General features: G+C 34.8%; 1 protein-coding gene across 2 annotated transcripts; it reads right to left on the bottom strand.

Moving 5' to 3' along the window:
- Positions 1–2,282: 2,282 nt before the first annotated feature.
- On the bottom strand, positions 2,283–8,039 carry LOC111907719 (uncharacterized). 2 transcript variants are annotated; one of them, XM_023903523.3, is made up of 4 exons: positions 7,883–8,039; positions 5,989–6,355; positions 4,624–4,835; positions 2,283–3,505 (listed from the first exon to the last, which is right to left on the bottom strand). In XM_023903523.3, exons 3-4 carry the CDS (start codon positions 4,827–4,829, stop codon positions 2,443–2,445), a joined length of 1,269 nt encoding a protein of 422 aa, XP_023759291.1. In that variant the 5' UTR covers positions 4,830–4,835; positions 5,989–6,355; positions 7,883–8,039; the 3' UTR covers positions 2,283–2,442. The 2 variants fall into 2 exon arrangements, with proteins under 2 accessions (XP_023759291.1, XP_052626269.1); XM_052770309.1 differs by having other exon boundaries at positions 4,624–6,355.
- Positions 8,040–16,163: the final 8,124 nt, after the last annotated feature.

The raw sequence follows: 16,163 nt of genomic DNA on the forward strand, positions 1-16,163 counted from the left end.
ACTTGATGGTTCCTTATGATAGATCTAGTTTAGGGCTTTAATTGTGCATTTTTTGGGTCCTTTAATCCTTGTTTGGGAGTATGGGTACTCCAACATCTTGGGGTGATAGATCTAGGCTTTTCTGAGGTCCTTTGTACATAAAAATGATAGTTTGATGGGTTTAGCTCAAACATGAAAGGTTGTTGTTCCTCTTAATGGAGTTTAAATGCTTGATTTGGACTTTGGGGTGTTTTCATCCATGTAAAGGCTCAAAGTTTTTGACATTATGGTTTAAGGCCTTAATATGATGTTAATTTGAGGATTTGATGTTAAGTTCTTAAGTGATTAAGACTTTTGAGCAAGGAACTGGAGTCAAGCCAGAACGTTGGGTGTACTAGGTGCGAGCCCCGTTTCTGGATCAGTCGCATACACAGGGCGTACGAGTCAGGTATGGCGAGCGTATGCTAACCAGTGGGCCGATGAAGTGGTGGGCTTGGATTATTTGGGTTTGTATTGATTGGGCTTGGACCTTAAACTTCTATGGCATTAGATCATTTCTAAACTTTGGATATTGTTTGGCATTGGGTCTTCTTGGATTAGGCCCATAATGGGCTTTGGGTGCTTTCTAGGATTTTAGGCTATATTGGGGCTTTTGGAGCATTGGGTTGGGCCTTGGTTGTTTGGACAAGTGAGGAAAGGGTAAAATAGTCTTTTACCCTGGGAGTTGGACAAAAAAATGAGATTCATAAGTTATAGTTTAAGGCCCAATTGATAATTGGAGTTTTATTGATTATTTAGTGAGGGGACTTTCCAGATCAGTAGTCTGAGCAATTATCTCATTTCCAGCAGTTTTAGGTGAGTCTTCTTTCAACATTTAGCAGGTCGAAGGCACCAATGTCGGCCCATAATATATTATGGTTAGGGTGCTAGTTGTATGTGATATGTATACCGGGTGGGGCCTGATGAGTCTATTGTATGCCATTTGTCATAGTGATTATTGCATGTGTTTATGTGTTTATATGTATACCGGGCACAGCCCGATGCCAGACGGGGCCTGATGAATGTGATAAGGCGGGGCCCATCTCAAATTACTGATAGATCTGTTCCGAGCGGGGCTTGATGTCGGGTGGGGCTCGATGGTCGTTGGGCATGACCCATTATATGTTTGATATGTATGGTATGAGGTATTTTGGGGAACTCACTAAGTTTCGTGCTTACATTTTTCAGTTTATGTTTCAAGTACTTCCGGATTGAAGGAAAAGAGCTCAAGATGATCGCATCGCACACACATTATTCTGCATTTTATTGCATTTTATTTGACTCTAATGTAACATGATGAATATTAATATACTTTGATTTTATTATGGTTTTTTATGAAATGTTTTGGATGATGGTTTTATTATTATAAAAAATGAAATTTTTGGTCTTAAAATTTGGAATGTTTCACGACATACCTCACTTTTAGCGGCGACGCCTGTTGCCGCTAATACTCGCGTTTCTTGTAGCAATCGTGTTTAAATGAGAAGTAAAATAGATATGGGGATCAACATATTTCTATATTTTCAAAATTATATATATTTGAAAAGAAAAGATTTTGAATATTGTATATGTATCATCATAATGATACTATTTAATTTTTGCTCATTTAGTTACAAGTAAAAGGTTACTGAACATGTTATTTTTTTATTTGAAGTTCTCATTAAACCTGTTACATCTGTCCTAAGGATCACTTTGAGTCAAAATAACAAGGTTACTGAAATTCCTCCTCCCTATATAATTAGCATCTACAAGCATGATACATTTCACCTGTGCATCTTGCTACAAGTTGCTAGTCACAAACCCAAAGGATTTTTTAATGGCGTATGGACGTTTAACAACATGTGCCAATGTGCTACACATAATGCAGTAGGCACATATTTCTATATTTTCAAAATTATATATATTTGAAAAGAAAAGATTTTGAATATTGTATATGTATCATCATAATGATACTATTTAATTTTTGCTCATTTAGTTACAAGTAAAAGGTTACTATATATGTTATTTTTTTATTTGAAGTTCTCATTAAACCTGTTACATCTGTCCTAAGGATCACTTTGAGTCAAAATAACAAGGTTACTGAAATTCCTCCTCCCTATATAATTAGCATCTACAAGCATGATACATTTCACCTGTGCATCTCGCTACAAGTTGCTAGTCACAAACCCAAAGGATTTTTTAATGGCGTATGGACGTTTTACAACATGTGCCAATGTGCTACACATAATGCAGTAGGCACATATTTGCAAGCAAAGGACACCAAATTGTAAATAAAGGACATTTATAGCTAAAAGAAAAGGTTGAGTGACAACCAAAATCTTTGAACAATAAACTGAAAATCCAAATCCATGGATGAAACATCTTGAAAATGTTCAACATATGCAAAGATAAAAACCAAGATAAGAGTGCATCCGATCCAAGTCATCATTCATCTAAGAGATTTACATTCAAACAATCACTGGGGAAGTACCAGATGTATGAAGGAAGGAACCCGCCTTTTCGACTTGTATCGATGGTGGAATGGAAGTAAGCATATCTCTCATATAGTGACCGATGATCAACCCACAAGTCTGATTTAATAGCAGCAGAATACTTGAAGTCGTTAACAAAGAATGCACATTCTTCTAATGTTTTTTCCGACGACACCCACTTCATTTCCTCAAAATCTAGTTTGTGAACCGTGTATGAATCTTTGAACCCACGGTCCATCACATAAAGGTTTTCACCCGAACTTACAAACTCCGGAAAAAAGAAGCCTGGCTGTGGAATATTCTTGTTTTGGAGTAAAGTCAATTTGGGCTCTGGTGTGAGTTTCATTTCACATAGACGACAACCAATGTTTATGGTATATATCTTCCCCTTGAAAGCATGTAAATCAATCGTGAGGAAAGTGGAGATACGACTCCATGCTCGTGTACCCGCCATAGAAAACCAAATTTGACAGGAGAATGTACACAACACCACAAACACCCACCCAGATACTGAAGGTGAATAGACAAGGATACCTCTGATTCTTGCTAGATCAGTACGTGCATTAAAGGGGAAACAAGGGAAATGAAGTTGCTGCCTTGTGATAAGATTTACAAGCCAGAAGTCTTTGGTTTCCCCTCCGAACAAGATCAGGTAACCACAAGTTATTCCAACACAGATCCTGCCAGCAGCATGGGGAAGGATGGTTTTGAACTTTCTACCTTCAAAGTCCTCTAGACAGCAGTACAACTCTTTATTCTCATAAGAAGGATCAGAGATTGACATCAACATGGGTGGTCTGGATGCCATAAAAATCTTCTTATTATTGCGTGCGAGTGACCTCCATGACTTGCACACACCACCGAATGCAAGAAAATCAATCACCCCCAGATTCATCATAACTAAAAAAAGCACATCAGGGTTAAGGTCTGACCAAGGTGCCACACCACCATTGACTCTCTTCCTGCTAGATGATGATGCACCATCACGATTCTGATTTCTGGTCATACTCCTTGTCCTGTCCATTCCAATATGCAAATTTCATATAAGATACAAGAGTTGAAAGCGTACACATATATACAGACATTTAAAAGAAGGGTTATTGACATAAAAGTACATTAAAGTGTCACTTTTAGCTTTAAAAGGTCCCTGAACTTTATTTGGACCTCACCAACACTTTTCCCAAAATCAACACTGTCTGGAAACTAGCAATTATAGAAGAATTGGATGCATTTAACAAAAATAGTGCTTGCAAAATTGTAAATCTTCCACTTGGTAAAAGTTGTTGCAAATGGGTCAGTACTATTAAGTGCACTGATTTATAACAGACATTTACCCTAAACAAATAAATCGAAAGAATTAAGATTGCAAATAGTTACAAGTTTCCTAAATCCATGAATGTTCTTCCCTATAAAATCATCAGGAAAACACAAAATACAGATACAAAATATACAACATTTTCTCCATCAATGCAATGTTTCCTTTTTGCAGTTTTCATTGCACCGGAACACAAAGAAGAAACAGTATCATAGGCTTACATGACCCTCTACTACATTGAGAAGAGGATCAAGTGTAACTTGCTTTCCAGAACACATAAAAGCAACAAAATTAAATGAATTTCCTTCAACTGAAACTTAATGCCTGAAAGGTAAGAACCCAAAAAATAAACACCCTTTTCGAAGGTTGTTAGCGGCAATTTTTTATGGAAACTCGATTTTCATGTGAGAATCCAAGTATTAGATCAGAAATGTTAAATCATCGTATAGAGATCCAAAAGCTCATTTTGCAAACATTATTGCAGCTATATTAAATGTAAAGTACAAACTCCAGTGCTAATTAACCAAATTGAACTGATTAGAACACATTGAAACAATCTAGGGCAAAAAACTCAAATCTTGTCAAAAACCAAATTAAGGAAAAACAATCAGATTATAAGAAAATGATCGGATTTCTAGGATAAAATCCTCAAGAGATTATATCAGATCTTTTAACAATTAAGTTAGAATTTGTAGCGTGAACTTCGAATCAAATTAGGAAAAAGGTTTTAATAATGAAAACTATGGTGAAGATCGAAACACAGAAGACAAGTCGACAAAAGGAAACACTCAAATAGAGAAGCCAATGAGAAAAATATACCTGCAATGGTGAAGACACGGCGTTGAAGGTGGAGTTCTAGGGATTGCAAATTTGTACTCGAGAAAAGCATAAATACTAGAGATGAGATGGGAATTGAGGGGTAACATCAGGGTTCTATTTGGATGAGAAATGACAATCATACCCCTTAACAAGACGCGGTGAATGCACGTGACTTCACATGTGATCATTGTGCTTGGGCCAGTCATTCAATGCTGTATTAGAGCATATAATTTCTGGTATGCATTAGTATATTAAGAAACTTCATCATCCATAATAAATAGACATACAAAAAATGTATTTACAACAGCTCCTAACACAATATTTTCTAATATAGTATGAATTACTTACTCCATATGCCTTGATTAACCATCTATTCAACTCAAAAAAATAAAAAATAAATAAAGGCAAAATGATTATGGAACCCAAGTACATGATATGCAATATGAAATGTATAAGAATGCTTGATTGCAACTGGAAAATCAGGATCAAAATAATTAGTCAACTATATAATGATAAAGAAACGTTCCCTGTAAATGATGGGATTCATTGCAGGAAACAAATAGCATAAGCACTCCATTGAGGTAAAGTGTCATAGAATGCTTGCTTCCTACAAGTAAACCGATGGAAACTTTTACAGCAACATACACAAACACACACAAGTCACAACTCAATCCTATAAAAACCAAACAAATCAGGAATGACAAAAATGAAACATATAAATTATTTCATATTAGATTTTTATGGGAAGTAAACTAAAAAGGGCAAATTATGATAACTTGCAGAAACAGAATGTACAACGAAATCCTAATCTTAATAATATTAGTAACAACAAAATCAAAGGAATCATGGAGATCTGACAGGCAGCTTTATTCTTTTATGATAGTTCACCAGGGTGATGAGGCAGTAACAATAGTGGGTCAATTTGGTATGTTTGAGTTTTACCACTCAAACTGGATTATGCTAAATGCTAAAGGTGCTAAAAACAATCTAATCGATCAAAACCGTGAGTGACATTGAAACTGCTTAAACATGAAAATTGAAAAATGCAAAGCAACAAATGCTAATTCAGAAAATCTTAAAAATGTTTCAACATATAAATCAAAACCGATGATTACAGAATATATATATATATATATATATATATATATATATATATATATATATATATTCCCGTTGATAAAGATGGTAATCAAGAATAAGCAAAGTAGAGCAGACAAGATCCCATGCTCCATTACCCGCTGTAGAGAACCATATTTTATTCGTGGAACTATTTAATATGGCAAACACCCACTCAGATATTGATGGTTAAAAAATAAAGATAGCCCTAACTCCTATTTCAGGTGTAGCGTCAACAGAAAAACATACATTAGGGAAATGAAGTTCATGCCTTCTGACAGGATTCACAAGCCAGAAGTCATGGGTTTTAAACACTCTTCCTTCAATATCCTGTAGGTAACACAACACTTGTCTTTCTTATAAAATATGCAAAGATCCATGTATCAACATGGGTAGTTAATTTGGAACCCATAAACCTTTTCCTGTTATATTTTGCAACGAACTATATGACTTGCAAACTCCACTGAATGACATAAAATCAACTCCAGTTGCATGATAACTAAAAGAAGCACATCATGGTTAAGATCTGACCAAGGCGCCACACCACTGTTGTCAGGAATTTTTCTAGATGTATCACGATTCTGGTTTCTAGTCATACTCCAATCTTTTACCATTCCTACATTTGCGAAAAAAAAAATAAAATAAAATAAACAAATTAATAAATAAATAATAAATAATTTAAGGCCTTCGTAAATGCAAAAGAGACAATAGATATAAACAAGGCACAAGTATTCACACTAATACAAAAGCGGTCATTGATAAAGGTTATATAATCTAACTACGCCTATGAATATTTAAAATGTCCAAAATGACATTAGCAGTTCTTTATAGTACATGAAAATTGTAGATGAGCCACATGGTCAAAATGTTCTTGATGAACACAAAGGGTTGCACTTACACCTACTCTGTTTCCTTCCTAAATACACCTTTGCCTATAGCAATGCTTCTTGTAAAAAAAACTTACCAAAATTTAAACAAACACTGGATAATCCAACGCAGAAAATCAGGACAATAAGCTAACAGATAATAACTGATTCATTAGTATCATATATGGAGTTGTATAGAAGCACATGTCTAGTCTAAACTATTAAACCCCAAAATGAATGAAAAAACAAGCAATATATAACCAAAATTAATCAAAGCATAAAACCTAAGAAATCAGAAATTATAATATTGAAATATAAAGTTTGAGTGAGGGCACATAATCAAGTTACAAACAAAGACGAGCAAGATTGAGATACTCTGGAGGAATAATTACCCATAGAATATTAGGGCTTGGGCCGGTGTTTAGGCCCATGTTTTTGAGCTGGGACTGTGTAATGACGTTGAATCAGCCTAAATGCCTAATCTACCCTTACATTCAAAAAAAAATTTCACAAAAAATCAATTCACAAGACACCTTTTATTAAAAATCTGGACAACTCAACAATGAGAATTCATATCAATTGAAGATTTAAAAAGATGAATCACCTACACATATAAAAACATGAATCTATAACTACAACAATAAATAACTTCCTTCTATAGAATGCAATCCAATCAAAATTTGGTTATCCTGATCACATGGGTCCCCAGAAAACAAAAAATGTTTCACGTGCAAAACTCTCCTTCAAAAGGAAAGCATCATCAGGAATTTATAATTCCTCCGATTGATTAAGGCTGAACTAAATAACAGTTCAATCAAAAACTATATCATCAAGAAACAGCTAATATTGGAGAATAGTTGACGATGAAGATTTTGTAGCCAAATGTATGAGCAGAAGAAATGGAGGAAGTTTGGAAGAGGAATCATCCGAATGATGCCCTTCATAAGCAATTGATCTAATGTATATAATAGTGCCCTTCTTTATTACATACACACTCGTATTTTAACTAAATATGCTTACTAAGACCCATTTTCATGTAAACTTGTATCATAACTCCACCTACAAATCAAATTTCAGACGAAAAACATAAGCTATTTCAATATATAGATAAAACTAGGGAGTTCAGCGAAGAAATGATACAGAAAATTTTCTCTGGTTTTCTAGGTTTTAAAGCAGAAACATAAGGCGATAAAGAGAAGGGAAATTAATTAATAAATAAATAAACAAGCGAGGAAGAAAAGAATCAACTAAGGAAGAAAAGAAGATTTAGATTTAACCTTATGATGCCAGTTTATCATAAAGTAACGAACTGCGGAGGCGACGATGAACGGCAACCGGGGGTGAGGCTGGGAGAGAGGGGAGATGGGAACGAGGGCTGAGGAACCATGGGTGGGGTTAACTGATAGCAAACCGAATAAGCCCGGGTGGGAGGGCGCCGATGTGTTTGGGAGGCTTTTTGGAATAGGTATCGAAAAAGACTTTTTTTTTTTTTTTTTTTTTTTTTTTTTTTTTTTTTTTTTTAACGTTTTAAAAAAGTAATAAATTAATTATGTGATTTTAAAAAACACTCCAGACAACTCCAACGTACGGTCGCCAAAGAAGTGATGAAGAACGGGTAACGTAACGAAGGATATAAGCCTATGAGGTAAAATGTGATGTTATTAACCATGGTTTTTCTTGGCACATACTAGTGGGAATGCCCGTTAATCTTATATTTTCAATTTTTCATACTATTTCTGTACGTAATATTCTTTAACAAAAGAACATTTTTTTTTTTAAATTTCATTATTACGCTGGGATAATTTATGTGATTTTGTCTCATATAGACGTTATTATATAATTTTGATATCATATAGCCAGTATTTCCATAAGAGATCTCTTTCTTTGACTTTGCCGCGATTACGCTATCATGAATACTCTCCATGCCGAAGGTCGTTGACAACTTCCAAATCAGTCGCCACAAACCACTAGAGTAGTCTCCACTACCCCTATAAGAGAGAAAAAAAGAAGTCTCAGACAACGAGAGAAAAAAGAAAATTATTATTGGTTGTGGTTTGTTGTCCTCCCCACAGCAATCCTCCACGACAGCGATGGAGAACGAGACACCAAGGTGGTGTTCACGTTCGTGATTGGTGACATGTGGACAACGGAACTCTTCACGGAGAGTACTCCTGATGGTCTTACATAATTACATAAGAACCCATCATTTTTATGATTATTTCTAAAATATTCTAAAATTTGTTATTATAATTTTTTCAAACATAGGATTATTAGTTAAAATATAATTTTAATACAGGAACCATTAGAAAATCTGTGTGGGACTATTTATGTACTTTTTCAAACACATGGACCCTAAGATAATTTTGAAGGGAATATTTTTATAATTTAGTTAAACGTAAATACCATTAAACAAAAACATATCTTTGTATACCTGGACAATTTTTGTAGTTTTTTCAAAGATAAGGATCGTGAGTTAATTTGGTTATTAATATATAACTAGGGAAGGATCTCACGTTGCAGGATTAGCTAGACGTTTTTTTTTATTAGGACAAATAAACAAACAAACATGAAGGGGTACGCCTTCAAGAAACCAGTTTTGCTATTGTCTTTTTGGCCTCTTTAAACTCCAATTTTCCCTATTAAATCTATCTAATCGGTGTTTCTTGATTATATTAGAAAAAAAAATATTGGACTTTGTCGTCTTTCATTGTCATTTCATTGATTCCACAAGTACATAATGAATTCAAAGTGTGAAAAATACATTTCTACGACTTTCGAACCCGACCAGGTGACACTTCCTAATTTTCGACACGAGATCACAACTGCTTCAACAATTCAACTGTAGTTTGTTTTTCAGTAGACTGCACATACCTTTGCCTGATAAGAAATCAACATGACCACATCAAAAAATGAATGTGTAATGCTACAATCAACAAAAACAATGAAAGTTCATTGATATTAACTACCCGTTTCCACAACATGTGCATCATTTGATTTCCATTGTGTTTCTATGTTATTTGAAAATGGATCATCTAGATTAGGAGCACTTAAATTGCTTGAATAGTGTCACCATAAAATACAAAATTACAAATCCTCTTTCATTTCTCAATGAGCTTTGAGTTGTAATATGCAAAAGTGATAACAGAAATCATAATTGCATTAATTTTTTTTTTATAAAATGCATCTTAAAAAATATCTTATCCAGTCATAGTTTTTAGAAAGAAAGTCAACAACTCACTACTAGAAAACTAGGGCAACTACAGCAAGATCTGTAGCTATTCAGTAGGTATAAGGCGATACCTACAGATTTGCTACGGAAAATGCCATGTAGCATAAATGCCCGTGGAAAATTTATACCTACGGAATTGCTACGGACTAGCTACAAAATAGCTACATCTTTTTCCGCAGGTATAATACCTACGGAATAGCTACGGAAAACAATAGCTACTGAATATTTATGGGTTACTCACGAGAGTCAAGTTTTACTATTTTCCTACGGAATAGCTAAGGAAATACATAACTATCAATTTCCTACGGATTACCAACGGAGCCCACTTTTACTTTATTACCTACAGATTTCCTACGGCTCACATTACCTACAAATTTTCCGTAGGTAATTACTTTTAATTTAAAAAAAAACAACAAAAAATTATTAAAAAAACTCTAGTTTTTTATGTCCAAATTATTGAAAAAAACCCATTACATTAAACTTATAACCACAAAACAAATAACATTATAATAAAACTAATAAACCTAAAAAAGTATCAAATACAAAATGAACATTGTCTAATAATACATTAAATGTGTCTAATAATACACATTAAATGTGTCAACTACAAATGTTTAACTAGGTACTTACAAACATAAAATTGAGAATTATTTGGTGGATTACTTGACAAATTATTGGGTAAGTTGTATCGGTAAAGGCTTACAAGTGTTCTTCAAATTGAGTTTTGAATCAAAGGCCTCCAATTGTTCACGTTTCACCACACTATAATCAATGATCACGAAAAAAAATACAAATATAGCAATGTACTTTAACTTATTTGTTTATTCACTACTACAAATTAGCTTCTGATCTTGTTACAAGATTTCTAACTACATACTCTTCTGTCATTTCAAGAAACTCTGAAACACATCTCACCATGAAAATGTTTTTTGTTGATAATTCGAAGTTAAATCCATACAAAAACTTTGCTGCAATTTCAAATCTAAAAGAGATTTCAGTTACCAAAAGATAAGAATCTTTGAGGTTGGATACTAATTTCCTTATGTAACCATGCTTTAAAAGTTGAAACATATGGATACTACATAGAGTTAAAAAAAATAAAGTATAAGTTACATAAGAGAAATAATATCAAAAGGGTATACATGAATTATACCATGTATAATGAAAAAAAAAACACCTCCTGTGTGTAGGGATGAAAGTGGGTCCAAACCCGGACCCAATGGACCCGGACCCGGAAAACCCGGAACCGGATAACGGGATTTTATAGAACCGGAAACCGGACCGGTATATAGGAACCGGTTCCGGTTCGGTTTCGGGTATGGTTCCGGGTAAAGTGGGTCTAGAACCGGAAAACCCGGAAACATCAAAGTGGGTAGGTTGGAACCGGATAAAGTGGGTTTAGACCTGAAAAACCCGAAAAAACCAGAATTTTTTGGTAATTACTTACAACTTAGTGGGTTGAACTTTGAAAATTTTCATATTGATATCCCCACTTTGGGGGACTGTAACTTATTGAATACGAAACCACAATTAACAAAATTAGAGTCTAAAATCATGTACAAACTCTAAAATACACTCTGGAAAAACCCGCATGTCAATCCGAATTTAAACGAATGAGATATACTTATGTTAATATTTTCACATAATACAAAGTACAAAAACAAATAGCTGAAAAGTTGAAAATTTTCAGTTTTGATATCCCGACTTCGGAGGACTGTAAATCATTGAATGTTAAACCGAAAATGACAAAATTATAGTCTAAACTCATGTACAAACTGTAAACTAGAAGTTGAAAAAAACCACATGTCAATCCGACTTCAAACGAATTAGATATGCATGCTTTAAAACTTTCACCGAATACAAAAAAACTAAAAAACTAAAAACTTTCAGCTTTGGTATCTCAACTTTTAAGGACTGTAAGTCAATGAATATAAAAATAAAAATGAAAAATTTATAGTCTACAATCATATACAAACTCTAAACTACATGTTGGAAAAAACCGTATGTCAACTGGAGTTGAAACGAATAAGATATGCATCTTGTAAACGTTTCACAAAAAGTGGTTCCGGCCCTAAAAGTGGTTCCGGTTCCAAAAACCGGTTCCGGATTTTAGACCCGGTTTTCCCGGACCCAATGGACCCAAACCCGGATTACCCGGAACCCGGATAAAGCCAATTTTTAAACCCGGAACCGGACCCGGTTCTATATATTCCGGTTCTAACGGGTCCGGTTCCGGTTCGGTTCCGGTTCCGGTCCGATTTTCCGGTTCTAAATCTCATCCCTACCTGTGTGGATTATAACATCAGTTGGGATCTCTTGGGAGAAAAGTCTGTTAACATTGAAATAAAGCCTCGTTAGATCTCACTGTTGTTCTAAAAAAAAGGTCTATTTAGATCTTCAATATTGAAAGTATAAAAGAAAACAAATTGAGAAGATTGAAATAAAACCAGTCATAGGTTTTCTTCATGAAATTAGTCAAAACTTGCTCACTTTAGTCTCTTGGCATGCTGTGGGCGGTGAATTCTCTTTTGTAGAACATCTATTAGGACAACGATTGATTAATTATATCATTTCACAAAACTATTTTCTATGCTGGTTTTGAAACAACCATAAACAGGGAGGAAAAGATGAACCTTTTATAGCATTTTAAGCATGAAATACAAAGACAATCTGTTGACTTGAAGCATGGAACAAGAACCCGATGAAAAATTTCAAATGGAAGCATCAAACGAAATTAGTTTTGAAGCATCAGGCAATAATCCGGTGGGTTTCAAAAAATAAATTATAAGCATCACACAATCTGATGGCAGACCTTCAAATGGAAAAATCTCATGGCTTGAAGCATTAAGCAATAAACTATAAGCATCAACCTAGGAGCATCATACATAACTCAAACAACCATGGTTTGAGTCTAATTCCAAACAGATTTGAAGAATTGGAGTAATAACCTTGGTCGCCTGGATAACAGATGGAGCAGAGGAGTTTGAAGAAGGCATCGAACTGAACTCAAAATCAAAATACACCTAAAATCAAAACAAAGTCTTAATCGAAATCAATCCTAACCCAAAATGAAAACCTGAGTGGAATTAAACCAAAAAAAGCTTACTTGAAACAATGATGACAATGGCGATGGCGACGAGAGATGACCGGGGCTGAAAACGATCTCTATGTACAACATTGCCAACAGCGGTGGTAAGATGGAACTCCGACGATGAAAACGAAGACGAGACGGGGTGTAAGGGGGAGGTGCGAGTAGGAAATAGTGAGAAAGAAGAGGGAAAACGAATCAGGGAGGAAGATAGAGAGAAGCGGGAGAATAAAAAATTTCGTCGATGGATTCCGCTAAATGGAGGCGAACAAAAGTATTGTGAAACCCTAAAATCGGAAAGGGAGGGAGATAGAGAGAATAGGGAAAATAAAAAATTTCGTCGATGGGTTCCGCTAAATGGAGGCGGACAAAAGTATTGTGAAACCATAAAATTGGAAATGCCAACAAAAATATGGGTGGTGGGACTCGAACTCGAGTCTATCATTGATACTACCAAATAAACTACCAACCAGCCGGGAATGCCACATCCATACCTTCTTACCTTCTTCGTCTACAATAGGTTTTGACAACTTCCAATTATGTTTTTATTATTATTATTATTATTATTATTATTATTATTATTATTATTATTATTATTATTATTATTTCTATAGTTATTATTATTATTATTTCTATTATAATAATAATAATAATAATAATAATAATAATAATAATTATTATTATTATTATTATTATTATTATTATTATTATTATTATTATTATTATTATTATTATTATTATTATTCGAGTCTTAATTTTTTTTTTCGAATAAATTTTCTTACATATTCAAGACACGAACAGTTAATAGATTTTCGGGCACCAAACATTATTTTATCTGCTTCGTTTTTTTTCACACCTCTATTATACATGATTATCAGGGAAAAAGGGGTCAGCTCGATCCCAGCTAGGGGCTCTGCCCCTTGGACCCCGTCAGGGGCTGCCGCCCCTGGACCCCACTTCCAGGGGCGCTGCCTCCGGACCCCCGTTCGTTTAGGAGCTTCTCCCATAAATTAAAATGTACTTTGAATCTTGAAAAAATTTAACAAGTGTGCACTCCTACACCATCCTAACTTGTTCAATATTCAACAAGATCACTTTTCATCAACAAATTTAATCATAATACACTTAAATAATATTGATGATATAAAATCACCAACAAACCTCCCCCATTTAAGTGTGATACTAATTAAACTTAAAACAAAACATAAACAGCAACAAACGGATGCATAAATAAAATGTCTTGACGATTAAATTTCGCATTAGTATATTACTCAATCCAAATATTCGAATATTAGGGTGCCACTAAGGATTGAACCCTTTCTATTCAAAGTGAATACATGAAGATAATAAACACATTAGTTTACATTCTCATAATTTCTAACTTGACACTATGCTTTTCTAGCTTGTGTCCCATCCATCAATAAGCATATGAAAGCCAAGTCCCAACTTCTTGAAGCAGCTAAACTTTATGCTTATATAGGTAGTTATTTTATTCTTGCACCTGTAAATGCAATTTTTCAAAGAACTATTAAGTGGACTTTAAACCCATCCCTATAGCCGCCTTGTGCACAAGATCTCTTGCTAACCCTTTGGTTAGATGATCGGCTAAATTCAGCAGCATACAATGCAACAAACTCAGACTCCATGATGATGATGACGATGATGATGATGATGATGATGATGTGACATCCCCAAAATCATGGTCAGAAAAGACCGGTTTAATTTATGCTTTTAAAATAATTTTCAGAGTATCCTTTAATTGAAAGAGTTGCAAAATTTGTCCCCAAAACAATACATGATAAAATAAGGTTTATCAAAGCATTTCTTTAAGAAATGTATTTTTATTATATATCAAAACTCGGGATGTCATGTTCCGATACATACATAAAAGCATAAACAATAAAACATAGACCTTAAACAGTTTTACACAACTATTGCTCTAAAAACAAAAACATCTTCACAAGTTCGCGCCACTACCTGTAATACAAAGAAACTGAGTGGGTCAGGCTTGGGAGCCTGGTGAGCATATAGGGTTTTCAACCCACAATAAATAATTATATTTAATTTCACCAACCAACAATAACCCGATTACCCATTCCCGTTATCCTCACTTTACATCCCTAATACAACATCTATTTCCAGGGACCTAATCTAGGATTTTCATCGGGGTGGACATTACTGCAAAGGGGTTTCCTCAACAATAGCTGTCCTTAAGGCACCCATGAGGGGGATAGAGTACACCGGTGTACACATCGTTCACAACACCTACAGGTTATGAACCTCCCAGCGTTCCACTGGATACTCTAGAAAGAGTCCGTGGTCGTCATCCATACTCCGCTAGATGACTAGATCAACAACAACATCAAGGCCTCTCATCATTTGATTTCATCACACATCACTATCTACCCATGTTCTACCCAACATATTTGTAGATAAAATATATATATATATATATATATATATATATATATATATATATATATATATACACATTTATATACAACTTAAAACCTGTACAAATCATTCATTCAACTATTATTTCAAATAAACAAATAATATATAAACACATAGCATGTATTTTGTAGAGAATACTTTGTATCTATGTGTTAGAAGAAAAGGAATATACACTCACTTGATCAGAAGATGATCGAACAACACTACGGCTCTAAGAGTAGTATTCTACGGTGAAACCGGGATGTTTTCTTGAAAACCAGGCTTCTCGCGGGCAGAGTTTCGACTCGGAAACTTTACTTCTCGGGATCCTCGGGTCTTGGGAATGATACGGGGGCTTCGGGGGTAAAGCTTGCACGTAAAAACGAGGTAAAACAGAAGAGAAAGGAAAAAATGAGCAACAAAACTCGATTGCCCACGACCTCTATTTATAGGGGGCTGAACATTAGATTACGCTGGGCGTACTCCCTCTACAAGCAGTACGCTGGGCGTACGCTTCAGATCAGGCCTAACGCGTCATGGCTTACAGACTCATGCACTCGAGTATTGGGTCAGGTCGATGTGGCCCATTTCTGTTCATGCATACGGGTATGCTGGGCGTACTCATGTACGCTGGGTGTACTCCCATTTCTCAAACTTCAAAATTCTGTATCTTTCGCATACGAGCTCCGTTTTTGACGTTCTTTATATCCACACGTCGGTGAGACTATGCTCTACAAGTTTCATTTAAACTCCGTCGGCTAATTTTGACTTTATTTTATTATATTATTTTTAGTAGGCCGGGACAGGA

Source organism: Lactuca sativa, chromosome 4 (assembly GCF_002870075.4).
Source record: "Lactuca sativa cultivar Salinas chromosome 4, Lsat_Salinas_v11, whole genome shotgun sequence".
Lineage (NCBI taxonomy): Eukaryota > Viridiplantae > Streptophyta > Magnoliopsida > Asterales > Asteraceae > Lactuca > Lactuca sativa.

Excerpts from the sequence above, each read along its gene's own strand:
- LOC111907719 (XM_023903523.3), bottom strand. The coding sequence starts at position 4,829 with ATGACTGGCCCAAGCACAATGATCACATGTGAAGTCACGTGCATTCAC. Across the intron at positions 3,506-4,623 it reads CCGTGTCTTCACCATTGCAG|GACAAGGAGTATGACCAGAA; the intron begins GTATATTTTTCT and ends TGGAATGGACAG.